Source organism: Panthera pardus, unplaced genomic scaffold (assembly GCF_024362965.1).
Source record: "Panthera pardus isolate Hobbes unplaced genomic scaffold, ASM2436296v1 HiC_scaffold_3, whole genome shotgun sequence".
NCBI classification, from domain to species: Eukaryota; Metazoa; Chordata; class Mammalia; order Carnivora; family Felidae; genus Panthera; species Panthera pardus.
In genome coordinates this window covers 34,265,097-34,281,113 of record NW_026526876.1, presented here as the reverse complement: position 1 = coordinate 34,281,113, position 16,017 = coordinate 34,265,097, and the positions used below count along the sequence as shown (strand labels likewise).

At 41.1% G+C, this 16,017-nt stretch overlaps 1 protein-coding gene and 1 long non-coding RNA gene across 5 annotated transcripts in view; one reads left to right on the top strand and one right to left on the bottom strand.

The window, feature by feature from the left end:
• Positions 1 to 16,017, top strand: part of LOC109260928 (uncharacterized) — a 148,479-nt gene that overhangs the window by 29,031 nt on the left and 103,431 nt on the right. The window lies entirely within an intron of this gene.
• On the bottom strand, positions 9,438 to 15,031 carry KRT12 (keratin 12). The gene is made up of 8 exons (XM_019439392.2): positions 14,366 to 15,031; positions 13,899 to 13,981; positions 12,764 to 12,920; positions 11,720 to 11,881; positions 11,496 to 11,621; positions 11,134 to 11,354; positions 10,418 to 10,488; positions 9,438 to 9,872 (listed from the first exon to the last, which is right to left on the bottom strand). The coding sequence occupies exons 1-8, from the start codon at positions 14,996 to 14,998 to the stop codon at positions 9,781 to 9,783; spliced, it is 1,545 nt and encodes a 514-aa protein (XP_019294937.1). The 5' UTR covers positions 14,999 to 15,031; the 3' UTR covers positions 9,438 to 9,780.

The following is a 16,017-nucleotide window of genomic DNA, read 5'->3' as shown; positions in this document are numbered from 1 at the left end:
TATAAACTGAATGTGATGTTTCATTTTATTTTATTTTATTTTCTCTTATTTTATTTTCCTTTTTAAAGTTTATTTATTTTGAGAGAGAGCACGAGTGGGGGAGGGCAGTGAGAGAGGGAGAAAGAGAGAATCCTAAGCAGGCTCCATGCTGTCAGTGCAGAGCCTGATGTGGGGCTCAAACTCACAAACCATGAGATCATAACCTGAGCCGAAACCAAGAGTTGGACACTTAACCAACTGAGCCACCCAGGCGCCCCCTGAATGCGATGTTTCTAAACATCACTTCAACCAACATGTATTTGGTATACCTACATTCTGTGAGATGCTATATTAAGTGCTGGGAATGTATTTCTGGATGGCCAATAATACACGGCCCTGCCTTTGAACAGGAATCAGACACGCAAACTCATCTTCTATAAACAAAGCTCAGACCACCACGGTCAAAGAATATAGGGTTCTCAGAAGAAGGTCACTTAATCTTCTGGGAAAGCATTCCAAGAAAGCATTCCATGTTCTTTGGTTCTGTTCTGCCTACCCACTTCCATTTAACACCATACATTGAGATTTTATTTTTTTTCTCTTTTTTTAAAAAAAAATTTTTTTTTAACGTTTATTTATTTTTGAGACAGAGAGAGACAGAGCGTGAACAGGGGAGGGGCAGAGAGAGAGGGAGACACAGAATCTGAAACAGGCTCCAGGCTCTGAGCTGTCAGCACAGAGCCTGACGCGGGGCTCGAACTCACAGACCGTGAGATCATGACCTGAGCCGAAGTCGGACGCTTAACCGACTGAGCCACCCAGGCGCCCCAACATTGAGATTTTATATGTCCATCAAGTCTCTGCCCAAATGCTTTTTGTGCCGTAAGAGTGGCCCTGGTCCTCGTGCTCCAGCCCAATGTATTCTCTTCCTCCGCCAAACTTCTGTAGCACCTCATCTGCATTTTCTTTCTGGTCTAGGCAGGTGTCTTTATACCTCAAGGTAATGTTATTTGCATATATGTCTATGTTTGCTCACAGCTACTTCTGTAATGCCCAGTAAATATTTGATTGAGGGGAAAAAAATCTACTTTAGATAAAGCACCTTGATTAATGAAGGAGGAACACATTCTGTTTTGGTCTAGACTGCCGGGAGTATTAAGGTTTTAGTGTCAGTTTTTTCATGGAAAGCTAATCTATCTTCCATTAGTTGCTTTAAGTTAACTCAGTTTTGTATCCGTAGTGAATTGATTGCCTGTTTATAAAGCACACTCTACTGATGAATAAGAAGTCTGAGGCTACTTCTGTAAGTGAATTTTAATGGACACAGTTTTGTTTTGTTTTGTTTCAACTTATAAAGACTTCATAGAAACCGAGGTACTCTATTTTGTGAAAACAACTCCTGGGACTCTTTAGATATATGGGAAAAAGTCCTCAGGTTAATTTCCTTAAAAAAAAAAAAGCATTATTAATTAAAGGACTGCTTTATTGAAACTGAAGATCACTTTCTACTGAGTCATCAGATACTGTCTGTTGAGCAATATGATTGATATAAATAGGCCTTGTGAAATTACCAAGTGAGAATTTGTGCATTTTAGATAAAAAAGTTACGTTCCCACAAAGTGTCAAGTATCTTAAAGGTTCTCTGGAAATATTAATTTAATTCAACAAAATTCTCAATAAAATGCAAACAACATCTTAATGGTGTTTTAGTCCCTGATATCATAATTATTTAAGTAAGATTTAAGGAGTAAGTGAAATTCATTTATTTCCATGTGACTTACACATTTAAAAAAAAATAAAGCAACCAAAATGAATAGATTTAAGTTAAATCTATTCAAAGCATCCTATTATGTATGTATGTATGTATAATTAATACACAGTGTTCTCTTAGTTTCAGGTATACAATATAATGATTCAACAATTCTGTACATTTCTCAGTGCTCATCAAGATAATCCTCTTTATCTATTTCACCCATTATCCTATCCATCTCATCCCTCTGGGAACCACTAGATTATTCTCTGTATTTGAGTCTATTTTTTTGTTTGTCTCTTTTTTCTTTGTTTGCTTGTTTGTTTCTTAAATTCCAAATATGGGTGAAATCATACAGTATTTGTTTTTCTCTGGCAGACCTATTTCATTTAGCATTTATGCCCTCTACCCTCTAGGTCCATCCTAGAGGGGATGTTGCAGATTGCAAGATTCTTTTTTATGGCTGACTAATATTCCATCACACACACACACACACACACGCACACACACACACACACACACCACATCTTTGTGCATTCATCTGTTGATGGACACTGGATTGCTTCTGTATCCTGGCTATTGTAAATAATCCTGCAGAGCATCCTTTTAATGCCTCCTATGTGATGGACTCTGCTTAGCTGCTGTACATTGATAAATTTGGGTTTGTTTAGTCCGCCTTTCCAAAGATAAGTGCTGGAGAATTTTAGAGTTAATAAATAGAGTAAAATATGTTGAATGTTTCAATAAAGTAATAGAAGAAATATATCAACCCTTTTCAGTATTCATGCAACAAATGTTTATTGAGTACCTCTTATGTGGTAGCCCTATGCTAAGCCCTGGGGATATGACAATAATGTTGTTTCAGCTTTAATTGAGTAGTTTGGCACTGTACACAATTCCATGCACACAGATTCAGCAAATACTGATTTTTCTCCTATGCAGTGGGCTGTTTTATGTAGTGGGCTGGACACCAGGGCTATAGTGGAAGGCAAAACAATAGAGACCTTAGAGACTTTACAGTGGGAGAAGCAGGCATTAATTCAGTAGTTGTCGAAATTAATACATAAGAAGACTACAGTATACTATGAGAGTATGTAATGGGAGAACCTGATGTGATTGGTGGGGGGAGGGGGAGGGGAGAGACTAATCAAGATTTTTCAGGGGTGACCTCTGAATTCAAACCTGACAGGTGAGTAGGAGTTAGCCAGGCTGAAATGGAGAGGAAGCACATTCTAGGCAAAGAGGGAGAGCCTGTGGGAAGGAGCAGGGTGTAGAAAAGCTAAACTAGGCCAGTAAGGGAGGTGAAGTATAAAGGAAAGGCAGGGGGAGGCACACAATTTGAGAGAAGAGAAAGGGGGCCAGGCCAGACCTTGCTGGATTTTGGTCTTTATTCCAAGGACTATAGGAAGCCTAAGGGGTGTTAAGCAACTGGGTGATAGGGTGAGGTTTGTGTTTTCAAAACAGTCCCTCCCTAGCTGTGGCGGGGTGAACAGTGGAAGGAGGTGGAAGCAAGTGGAAGCTGTATGGTTTTTAGGCGAGGGGGCGATGGGCAGTGGCCTGGACGGGGTGGTGGTGGTGGTGGGGATGCAGGAAAGAAACTAGATCATAGATATTTAGGAGTAAAATGTCTGATACAGCTAGGATGTGCTCAGAATATTTGTTTAATGAATAAATAAACCGGTGGACTCAGGAGACACGGAGCTCAACCTAGTTAAGAAGTTACAACAGAAGGGGTTTTACACCAACACTGATGGGATAACTTCTCTTGGCTTGTTTAGGCAAAGTACATTTTGATGCAAATGTATAAATTCATTAAAATGACCCTTATTTAGTGATTCTTTTGTCTCAACCAAACATAAATGACCCACACGTATTCTGAACAGAGAAGTGACGATATAAAACGTTTGGACATATGTTTATATAGCAAGTGTTTTATGGTGCATATCATGTGTTTTTGGAACTTAGTTTTATGTGACTAGGTTTCCCGGATGCCAGACCTTTGTAAAATGCAGCCAAACAACCTCCATCTGGACAAATCGGGAAAGAATTGTGTAATCTGTCCCTTGAGCTTTGTGTCTGGGGAATTACAGTATTATATTGTCCTTTATCTCATCAGCGATGATTTCCTCTGTCATGCATCTTTTCACTGTGTACCCCGGAGGTGACAGATGATGATGATAATGATGACTAAAATGTTCATCGGGCTCCCCTCCCTGCTGAGACCTTCCTTCCCCTAGAGCAGTTCTCATCTTCCCACTGGTTAGCACTCAGTTCTTGCTCCTTCCAGCCCTACAAGCTGTCAAAACACCTTCCTGAGTCCCATAGGGGAAGGCGGTCTACCACTGAAGACTCCTCTGGGGAACTGAACCAGCTTCTCCCACCTTCCTCCCCGCCCTCCTCGGATGACTTTTCCTCACCCCCAGCCTCTGACCAGTGAGACCGGGGAAACTAGACTTCATTGTTCTGCTTTATCTGTAGCACTACTGATAATGAATCCTCTGTTAGTCTGGATCTAATTCTGTAGTCTTGGTTCCAGGATTATCTCTTGATTGGATGCTGATTGTATATGTTTGTTTGTTTTTTAAAAAACCATGATGAAAATTTACCTTATTATTTATCAGCCTACTCAGTTACTTATTAGATAAGATAGGGAAGTTTAACAGTAAACTTACCCTGTCCTTCCAGAATCAGCACATGAAGTTGTATAAAATGGGTGCCCAGTGAAAACATCTTGAAGTACCTTGGAGGTACTTTTATATAACGAAAATGTAATGTAAAATGTAATTAAATATTTAAAAGTATCCTAATTTAAAAAATATGCTGTGGTGCCTGGCTGGCTCAGTCAGTGGACTGTGCAAATCTTGATCTCGAGGTTGTGACTTAGAGCTTCATGTTGGGTGTAAAGATTACTTAAAAATACAGTCTTAAAAAATGCCCTGAAAATACCTTTTGAACAGTATGAGTTGCCCCTCTTAAAAACTTCAAAAACTCCTAAAAATGAATGAAGACGTAACATATCTTCCAAAAGGAATTGATGAAGCCTCCTCACACTTTTGTTAAATAATCAAATTTACTGTGTCTGGAGAAAGGACACTTGCCAATGAAAAATGACAACAACTTGTCTTATTCTATTTGCACCAATGCAACAAAGGAGAATAATGTATGAAACTATCATGTATTTATCTTCATGTATTTACATCCATAAAAGCTGTTTCTTTTTTTAAAATTAATTAATTAATTAATTATGTGCATACACATAAGTGGGGGAGGGGCAGAGAGTGAGGGAGGGAGAGAATCCCAAGCAGTCTCTGCCCTTTTAGGTGGAGACTGACGTGGTGCTTGATCTCGTGAACTGTGAGATCATGGCTTGAGCTGAAATCAAGAATCGATGTTTAGCTGACTAGGCCACCCAGGTGCCCCCAGAGCTGGTTATTTTCAGTAGAATATGTATAGACTTACATATAGTTGGTGCTGAATAAATACTGGATGAATGAATGTATACACAAATAAATGAATATGTGGTGTCTCACATACATAAATGTACCAGTTGATCATTGTTTAAAAAATGAAAAATTATACTTCAACCGGTTAAAAAAAAAGTTGTATTTGCAGCTCTGTTCATTTGAAATATGAAACTGCAGCTCTAATGACTTTTTTTAAAAAAAATCCCATGGTATTGACAAATAAATGAAATATTCCAAAATGGATATATTTTTCTCAGCAGAAACTTCTTGTATATATATAACTTTGGGACGCGCGTTCCAAGCTGACAACTAAAATGTATATAATCTGACTAGCCAGGTTCAGCCAGGGAAGCAGCATAGGATGAAGAGTCAGTTCGGACATTAATATTTTTCAGTTTGATTTTGAGTTTATGATACTAATGTTAAATGTTATTTAAATCTTAGATCTAGTCCCAAAACTTAAACATTCACTAGCCTATAAAAAGTCACTTTCTCAGCTATGTGAATAAATTTTCAGTTGATGTTTGAGTATGTTTTTAAAAGCTTGAGTAGTTCAGATTGTCTCTCTAGTTGTCTAAACTCTGAATAATTACTAGCTTTCTTCTTTATGCCTTAAGACAACTTGCCTCCTTACTGGTGGACTTTCTGGAAATTAATGCCATTTGTTATTTAAATAAGAATGTTTTCATTTATTAAGTTGATAGTTTGCCTTTTTTTTTCTTTTCTTTATCTCTTTTTTATGTTTTATTTATTTACTAAAAAAATGTTTTTAAGTTTATTTATTTTGAGAGGGAGAGAGAGAGAGCACAAGTGGGGGAGGGTCAGAGAGAAGTAGAGACAGAACCCCAAGCAGGCTCTGCAACCTCACTGCAGAGCCTGATGCAGGACTTGAACTCACGAACTGTGAGACCATGACCTGAGCTGAGATCAAGAGTTGGGTGCTTAACCAACTGCACCACCCGTGTGCCCCTCTCTCTTTTTTGAAAAGTAAACTTTCTAGTATCAAACATCCCTCAAGTGGCTTGAAAAGCAGTGTTAGTTTTTTAAAAGTTCAGTTCATGAGATTCCAGTAGGTGGCACTCTTACAAAGCCTAAAAGAATTGACTACTTTGGCAACCCAGGGTTGTTTTCTAGATGGTTCCCTTCTACTGTGACCTACTTGCAAACCTATTTGTTCTGGATAACTAAAAGTTATTGTTTTCCCTAATTATCAGAGTTATACATGCTCTTTGTTAAGCATTTTAAGAAATGTACATAAGAAAAAATATAATTGTCTTCTGAGTCCTTGGTAATTTCTAGAAGATAACCACTGTAACAATATGCATATATACATACAATATACTAATATATACATTAGTATATACAATACTTTCCAGATCTTTCTGTAGCCTATACATACAACAAAAGGATATAAAAAGTAAACATTTTAATTGGCGAAGTTTTAGATTTTAAAATGATCATGAACAATATGCTTTCTTTTGTTGTCTGATCTTGTACTTGGGTTTTGTCTTGTAAGCTATTTTCCCTTTATTTTCCTTAAAGACAGACCTCTCACTTCTGCAGTTCATTAATTGCTGAGTCCAAAAGGACCTTTTACATCTGTGTTGAATTAGGGCTTGTGGTCTTGTGAATGAGGGCTGGAATCTTGTGATAAGGATGCTGTGCTAATTGCACTTCTTAGCAGTGAGAATGGGGCAGAGTGAACTTAAATAATAAACCTAATGCACCCTTTGCCAACTGAAGACTGTAGAATATTCTGAAATATTACCAGAATAGGACTGCTATTTTGGACTTGATGACTATTCCATGAGATCCTAGCCATTGGCGCTTATGCGGGCAATTTTGTGATATCACTGATTTTTTTTTTCAGTAGCTTCCCCCCCCCCAATATAACTTTAAGTCCAGCTGACTTCCCCCAGAGTGAATAATCCAAGAGACCCAGCCAGAATTGAAATGCTTTTTGTGGCCTAGCCTTGGAAATCACACACGATCTTCATTGTTGGAGGGGACTGTACACAGGAACAGGAGTACCAGGAGGTGGGAATCATTGGGGCCATCTTGGAGGCTACTGCAAGAAGCAATCAATGCATTGAAGATTACTTTATTCTTTTAATGAGGTGTAATTGACACACAGTATTTACTCATTTCAAATACACAACATAATGATTCAATATTTGTGTATATTGTGAAATGACCACCACAGTAAGTCTATAGATAGCTATTTTAAAGCCACAGGATTAGTTAAGATCACCCAGGGAATGAGTGTAGAGAGAGAGGACAGAAAGATGTGGCCAGCATTCAGAGGTCACAAAGAAGAATCTGAGAAAAAAATGGCAAGTGAGGTATTGTCCATGGGAGCCCAGAGGAGAAAATGCTTTGAAAGGAAAGGAGTGCCGAAAAACTAAGATGGTAACTAGGAACAGCCCACTGGGTTTATCCTTGTGCAAAACTCCTTTCTCCTTTGAGTCTCACACAGTGCAGATGTAGTTATAAGGAAAACATGTTATTTGAAAGAGTAGTACTATTTGCAGCCACTGTTGTGTACCAGAAAAGGGATATCATCTATTACTTGGAGGCTGTGGACCTTGTTCAGGAAAAGACTTTGATCATTTCTTTGGGTCTAAAAGGTAAAGTTCTCCCAGGATGTGTTGTGGTGGGTGAGGGCTAGGCCGAGAGTGGAATTGCTATGCATAATATGGAGATAAATGGAGCACTGGAAACCACTAGCAAATATTAAAAGGAGTGTGACTTCAGAAAGCTGCATGCTGAAGCAGGTCAGCTATAATGGCATAATAACCTTCCGTGGGTTTTTGCACTCAGGGCTAGAATTCCTCCAGGCTTGCGTGACTCCTGCCTCTCCCTTCTCCCCATGACACTCCTTGTTCATCAGTTCCCCTGGTTGCTGTGCCCCATATGGGTTCCATACACTAAATAATAATAGAGTGCATGTATTGAGTACTTGTTAGGTGCCAGGGACTGCTTCTAGTGTTTTATGTATGTTACCTCATTTCATCTCCACAAAACCCACCCACTTCAATGATGGATGGGGAAACTAAGGCACACAGGGATTAGGTTACTTACTATGAAATGGCAGAGCCGGGATTTGAACCCAGTCTGGCTTCAGAGCCCAGGCTCTTAATCATTAAGTCCTGCTCTTATTTCCCTTTTAGGGTTTCGAATTTGGCAACCCAGATTGAACCCCCATCTACTCAGGCTTAAACTTTGGCCACCTGCTGCCACAACCCAGAACATGACACCTGTTATTGACTCATGGGTCTGATCCACCCCAATGAAAACCCCACCCTCGGCCTCAATGGCGCCAGATAGGAGAAGGGACGTCAAAGCAATGTTTGTTTACACCCTCGTGTTCTTTCACATGTGTTTCCTCTGTTTCCTTTTCCCCTTCTCTGCCTGGTTGATTTCTGTATGAAGCAATTAGTTGCCCCCTGACAAACTGTTCACTTCTTCGTCCATGTGTCCTTTGAACTTCTATCTGCCTTATCTCTCTGTATCACCATTTCTGGTAGAGGTGTATCTCTGCCCTCGATTGTGAGCTCATCCAGGCAAAGATCTTACCATATTCACCTTTGAGTCTCCAGTCTTGTACACTGTAAGGGTTCCATAAGTGTTTCTTGACTGAATGAAAGAAGGTCCTAGAAAAAGAATAGGACAACTGTTCTCCCCCATCATGGGTAATGTAATTTTGCTGTAACCTTGATTGGCTGATGTAAAAAGGACAGAACTTCTACACTTGATCTTAGCCAAAAGGCCGAGAAGCGATAAAAAGACAGAACTTCTAAAAGAATTGTTTTTTAAAAGTGCATTTATTTTGAGAGAAAGAGAACACGCATGTGGGTGCATGTGAATGGGGCAGGGGCAGAAAGTGAGAATCCCAGGCTGGCGCTGCACCAAGAATCTGTATGTATGTATGTATGTATGTATTTAGAGTGAGGGCACAAGTAGGGGAGGGGCCGAGAGAGGCAGAGGGAGAATCCCAAGCAGGCTCTGTACTGTCAGCACAGAGCCCGATATGGGGCTCGAACCCACCAACTGTGAGCTCATGATCTGAGCTGAGGTCAGATGCTTAACTGACTGAGCCACCCAGGCACCTCTCTAAAAGAATCTTCTTAACTTAATCTCCAACCTTGCCATCTTCATCTCAGTGTTTATCTACTTTACTGTTAGTATTTTACAAACCTCTCTCTATGCTCTTGACATTATTGTTGGAATAGAGAAGGTACACATTTCACATTATTACCATTCATCTTTTATTTATTAAAACCATACTACTTGATCAGAATCCTGTGATTAAAACATGTTCCTGGTCACCAGAAGAAAGTTTATGAAAAGACTACTGCAGGTCCAGAAAGATGTAAGGCAATTTTGGTTTGTTATAAAGACCAACGTGGCCATAGTGATTTGTAATTGAAGAGCAAAAAGGACTCATAGTGAATAGGGAATCCAAGGAAAATGGAACAGACAAAAGTAGAATTGAACTAATATAATATCTTACTCTGAAAGGGATAATTTCTGCTTGTAAATTTACTGTTCCTAAGGAATCAATCTTGGGGAAGATCTTATGAAATTTTATATTAGTTCTTCCTGAACTTGAGATGAGACCACTTCACCATTCACCACTTCCTGCACAATTGTCTTGATTTTCCGGGATTTGGTTGGATCTAAAGATAAAAATAGAATGAAGGGGGAGAAAGTTAGTGTTTCACATATTCATCCAAAATTGATTGTTGTTTGACTTAAGCTTTAAGTGAGATAGTGGCAGATACAATCCATTAAATTTAAACTTGTGAAAGTGACTTTTGCATTCTAAAACAATGCATGTTATTCAGTGAAAATGAAATGTATTCTGTATTGTCTTATGCACAAATGAAAATACTTTTCTTTTTAAACATTTAAAAAGTGGTTATGATGCTCATAATACCTCTTTGTAGAGTAGATTTTTCCCTTCCTGGGCTTGCCAAAAGTTTTATATAGTACAGACTGTGTATTTTTCTGCAGGAATGCATAAATATTTTTCCTTGGCTCAGAAATGCAAATATACTTTAAATTATTAATATTATTAATTATTAATAATAATTAATGTTAATATTAATTAATAATAATTATTAATATTATTAACTGCAATATTTAATGAGATCTTATAGTTTTAGTCATTAATAAGTGTGATTCTGACTTACTCTAAGTGATTCTTAGGGAATCTGCATACCTTTAGAGGAATCGATCGACTGTGTTTGAGATTTGGAGTCTGTCACATATAAACTTTCATCAAAACCGTCGCTGTAAAGAAAACAAGGGAGATGGTATCACATGATGCTTTCTGGGAGGAGGAGAAATAAAGAGTTTGCTGTTTAAGCTAAAAATGTGCATAAAACTAGTTTTCTAAATTTCTTGCAGTGATTGAATGTTGCACCCTGAGAGGAATCACTTAGTGCGTGGACCTTTATTTTCAAACCGTGCCTAAAATGGGCTCTCAAAGTGAAGCAAACTGGCTGCTCTCAGAAGTCAGATTTCCTGATTTACAGCCCCGGGCTCTTCCCACTATTCCAGGCTGCTGCTCCCTTTTGGAAAGTTCGCTGCAGTTGGTTGTGAGGTGACTCAGGTGGCTGTTATTTGATGTGTCATTCTTAGCATTGGGGCATTGATACCAGGTCTCTAATGGGTGACTTTTCTAGTGTTCCTTTGCAGTATGCCTCTTGTCTGTGGTGCCATTATTCATCCCAGCATTTTATAAAATTCAAGATAGCGGGTGACAGCACTTTGCAAAGTGTAGGACATTTACCAAATCCAAGGCATGTCATTAGGAGATGTGGTAAATTTCCATCAACCAGAGAACCCTGCCTTCTGTTGCCCAGAGCGCAGCAGGTGGCCGCTGTTGGTCAGCCACTAAACTCATTTCCAACCCATTTCAACCTGTCTATTCACCCTTGGGCCTCGCCGTCCAGCAGGCGGCGGTAGGTCTCGATCTCCAGCTCCAGGCGGGCCTTGGCGTTCAGCAGCCGCTGGTGGTCGGCGTTCTGGCGCTCGGCGTCGGCGCGCACCTGGAGCAGCTGCTCCTCCAGGCTGCCGATGAGCTGCTGCACCTGCGACAGCTGGCCACAGTAGTCGCCCTCCACTTCCGCCAGCGAGTCCTCCAGGGATTTCTTCTGCACGGTGGGAGGGAAATGGCACAGACAGAACGGTGGAGGGGACTGAAATGAGGAAGGCGGCCCGCCGGTGGCCTTCCTAGTGTGGATGGCACGTTTTCTTTGGAAGTCATGAAAAGATACTGCGCGGGCGCGCCCTACCGTGGCCAGCTGGGACTGGAGCTCGATCTCCAGGTTTTGAACTGCGCGCCTCAGGTCGGTGACCTCGCTCTTGCTGGACTGAAGCTGCTCCGTGTTGATGCTGATCTCCTTCCTTAGCTCCCCGCTCTGCCGAGGCAAACAGGGGTGAAGGGACGCGAGCGGGCGCTGTTCCCGCGCCTCTTTCCTGCAAGTGGGTCAAAGCCTTTTGTTTCTGTTCGTGGTACCTTTTCAACGAACCAGGCCTCCGCGTCCTTACGATTCTGCTCAGCGATGGCCTCGTACTGCGCCCTCATGTCGTTGAGGAGCCTGGTGAGGTCCAGCCCCGGAGCAGCGTCCATTTCCACGCTGACCTGCCCCGGGCCGCCTGCCAGGAAGGTTTGGAGCTCCTGGGCACAGAGAGTGAGAAAAAGAGGGGCACAGAGGCCCGTTGTGACTTTCGTGGGTCTCTTCCAACACAAAAGACACTAAACGTTTTATTTCATAACCGTGTTGCTGTACTGACATAATACAAAAATTAAACTTTTTTTAACCTAAAAATTCGTATTTTTCTTCTATTTTAAAAGAATTTAAGACATTTTCTTGGGTCCCTAAACTTACCATAGGCCCTAGGGGCTGTGCCTACCATAGAAAATGGATGAGTTGGCCCTGCCTCTTGGGGTTCCCGGGCCTTTACCAAGAAGAAGGGAGGGCCTGGTGGGAAAGGTATAGTGGGGTTCCAACCACAGCTGCCAGACGGGGGGCTGCAGAGAGTACAAGGGTTGCGCACTGTACCGCAGTCATTGATTTCCAGTAGAAAGTTATTTAGAAACCCATTGCCAGGGTCATGATTAATGTCTGTTTTGTACACCAGCTTTTGATATAGTGGCACACCAGAGTCCCATGGGAGTTTTACACTGGGCATAACCTGTTTCTCTAACATATAAAATATTATGTATTGTTTGTAGACTTTTGTTTTTGAACTTGAAAAGTACTATATATTTTTTTTAAAAATCACTAAATCAGGACAGTTAACATTCTGATTGTTCTTACCTAGTGATGCAAATGACAACATCAGAAAACACCTCTAATCCGTTAAACCTTCACTGAAACCACCACCAATCCCACCACCATACATAACACACATCCAGAAATTCAAAGCAAAGGGCCAATTTAACAGGGACATGATATAGCATCCATATTGGGTCTAACTGTAGGTTTGTAAATTTGAAATTGTAATTTGTGAATTCGGGAGAAAAAAAGCAGCTGAGAAAGCTGCCTTTTCAGCTGACCTCTTCATGATTCTTCTTCAGGTAGGCCAGCTCCTCCTTGAGGTTCTCGATCTGCATCTCCAGGTCGGCCCTGGCCAGGGTCAGCTCGTCCAGCACCCTGCGCAGGCCGTTGGTGTCGGCCTCCACACTCACCCGCAGGGCCAGCTCGTTCTCATACCTGAAAACCAAGTGCAAAACAGTTCCTGGAGTCCACACACCCATTTGACTAAGGCCCCTGCCATCATTTCAGGGCTGTCTTGTGCCCCTTGTGATTATTTAAAAGTGGCAGCATCGTGACGTATGACGTATGATGCTCTTTTTCCTTTTTAAGATTTTCCCTTCCTTTTTTTCATGGTAATTTACTGCTCAGTTGGAGAGAAGTGAAAAAATTATGAGGTGAGACTTTTCTGCCAGCAATGACCCTCAGTAGCACTGTGTCCCAGGGAACAGTTTCCCCTTTGGCTGGCCACCCCGGCTATAGACAGTAGTGGCCCCTCTCCAGGTGGGGTTTCTGATGGCATCCTAAAAGCAGTTGAAAATAAAATAATAGTCTTTTTGCTTAACTTTTATTCATGATTTAATTTAAAACACTGCTACTTCCTTACTAGCTTTTACCAAGACTTCAGAGGTTCAGGATCATCAGCACTGCCACATCCTGTGTGGGGATTTTATGGAGCAGGATGAGCATTAGTGTTTCTTCCTCAGGTCTGGGAGGGTGGAGTACGTGAAAGGAGGAGGGAATATCAAAATAGGTGTGTGGTTAATATTTTAGTGGTATGTGTCATCCGGAAAAAGACAATTTCACTTAACTTCTGGGCAAAAACATTATGAATTCATTTTGATGCATGGGAGATCGAGGTTTGGGACATCGGTGGTAATATCATATCCGTGTTATGAGCCAACAGCAAATTACCAGCATGGTGATCATAGCCCTAGGCTAAAGCACCTTATAATTAAGGATGTGTGAGGTGAATTGTGTCCGAATCTGATTACTTCCTAGAATGCCCAATGTGCATTTACCAAAACAACAAATGCGCAGAGCACGTGAACTGCAGAGGGGTAGAATGTTTGCCATCAATGAAGGCAGGAAAATAGGGACTAAGAAGAAATAATGAGACCTGTCAATTCTCATCAGTCTTTCATTTGTTCTACTCACTTCATTCTGAAGTCTTCGGCAGCCAGTCTCGCGTTGTCAATCTGCAGGATGAGCTGGGCATTTCCAATGGTGGCGGAAATGATCTGGCCAAAGAGGGGGAGACACACAAAATGAGGACGGAAAATACTAGTATTATGCAGGTATATTTTTGACAGAAAATTTTTAGGTGATGTTAACCTGCGATTTCATTACGAGTTTAAGGCAATTTAACTTTTTAAAAGAAAACATTTATAACATTTTATTTAAAAATCAAGAAACATGTTTTTGCAGAAAAGGTAGCAGAAGTACAATCACTTTATAATAAATGATAAAATGAAACTAAATATCCTGAGTTGAGAAATTGCTCCTAATACAGTCAAATTGAAAAACCTTAAGTTTTACATGTCTTATCACTGTAAAATATTGTAATAGTAAAAAAGAAACATCAAAAGGAATTCCCAAAGCCCCTTCGAAAACCATATTGTTACCTTATTCCTGAGGTCTTCGATCAATGGATAATATTTACTGTAATCACTCTGCGACCCGGGGTCTCCAGTCCCAGATCCTCGTGTTTCATACCATTCTCGAATTTTGTTTTCTAGCTCAGTATTAGCCTCTTCTAGAGCTCGAACCTTATCCAGGTAGGAGGCCAATCTGTCATTAAGATTTTGCATGGTTTCCTTTTCTGATCCAGAAAGAAGGCCTCCATCATTGCCAGAGAGAATGCCTCCAGGGCCACCTCCGGGGCTTCCTCCAAATCCAATTCCCAGGCCTCCAAAGCCACCTCCCAGGCCTCCAAAGCCACTTCCTAGGCTTCCAAAGCCACTTCCTAGGCTTCCAAAGCCACCTCCCAGGGCTCCAGAACCACCACCCAGGGCTCCCCCATAAGCACTGCCCAGTCCTCCTGCAAAGGAAATTCCAGAGCCACCACCAAAGCCAGAACTAGAACCAAACATGGAAGCAGAAGAAAAGCCTCCCCCATAGCTGTCTCCAAAGCCAAAGGTGCTCCCCCCATAGCCACTTCCAACGATGGAAGCGGACGTGCCCCTGGCTCTGCCCGATGTCCCACTCTGGGAAGATGGCCGCCGGGAGAGCCCAGAGGTGCGCACTGAGAGGGACATGGTGCTGCTGGAGAGATCCGCAGCCCGGAGAAGGGGGCTACAACCTGAGAGAAAGCAGTGTCAGCAAGGCAGAAAGGTTGGCCTTTTATAGGTCATGAAATGGGTGTTACAGTTGAAAAGTTCACTCTCCTCATTCAAAATATCGTGCTTCCCCCTTTTTTGACCAGCTCAACAAATGCATGATTTATGCATACTGAAAACTTATCGGTATAGAACTAATTGAATAATTGTGCCCATTATATATTTGTTATACAAAAAAGAAATCTGGGTGGAGTAGAGATAGGTTGTCAGAAGGAATTTTCCTCTTCCAACATATTCTATTGCTTGTATTCTCAGCACTGCCCGGTGTCTTAGGCACAGTGGGAAGGCAATGAGGGATTGTCAAATGGATAAACTAATCGTACATCGTCCTCAGCCTTGAGCTTCTTAAAGTTCTTCACTCATATTTCTGACTTGTTTCCTTTGGAAAACTAAATGTAAACCATGCAGTCATGATCTAGTCTATCTCCTAGTGGAATATAGATTCAGAAGCAGTTGTGAAACGCACTGGTGAGAGGTGGGGGAATAAATGCATTTTCCAGATTCATACAGGAATTTGAATTCTCAAGGATTTTTTTCTTAATTTTTTTAATGTTTAATTTCTGAGAGAGAGAGAGCAAGGAGCAGAGAGAGGGAGAGAGAGAGGGAGATGCAGAATCTGAAGCAGGCTCCAGGCTCTCAGCTGTCAGCACAGAGCCCCATGTGGGACTTGAACTCATGAACAGTGAGATCATGACCCGAGCTGAAGCTGGACACTTAACCAACTGAGCCAGGTGCCCTTGACTTCTCAAGGATTTTAAATCATCAGATTAGAATTAGGATGTCGCATGGTTTCTTTTTTTCTGATTCATAAAGGGGACCTTTTGAACATTGAAAAATACTATGTTTTGAGTAGAATATTAGAATATTCTCAACAGCTTTCCCTTTACATAAGAATTACCTTGTTAGTAAACTCTATGAAATCAGGAGCCTGATTTCAC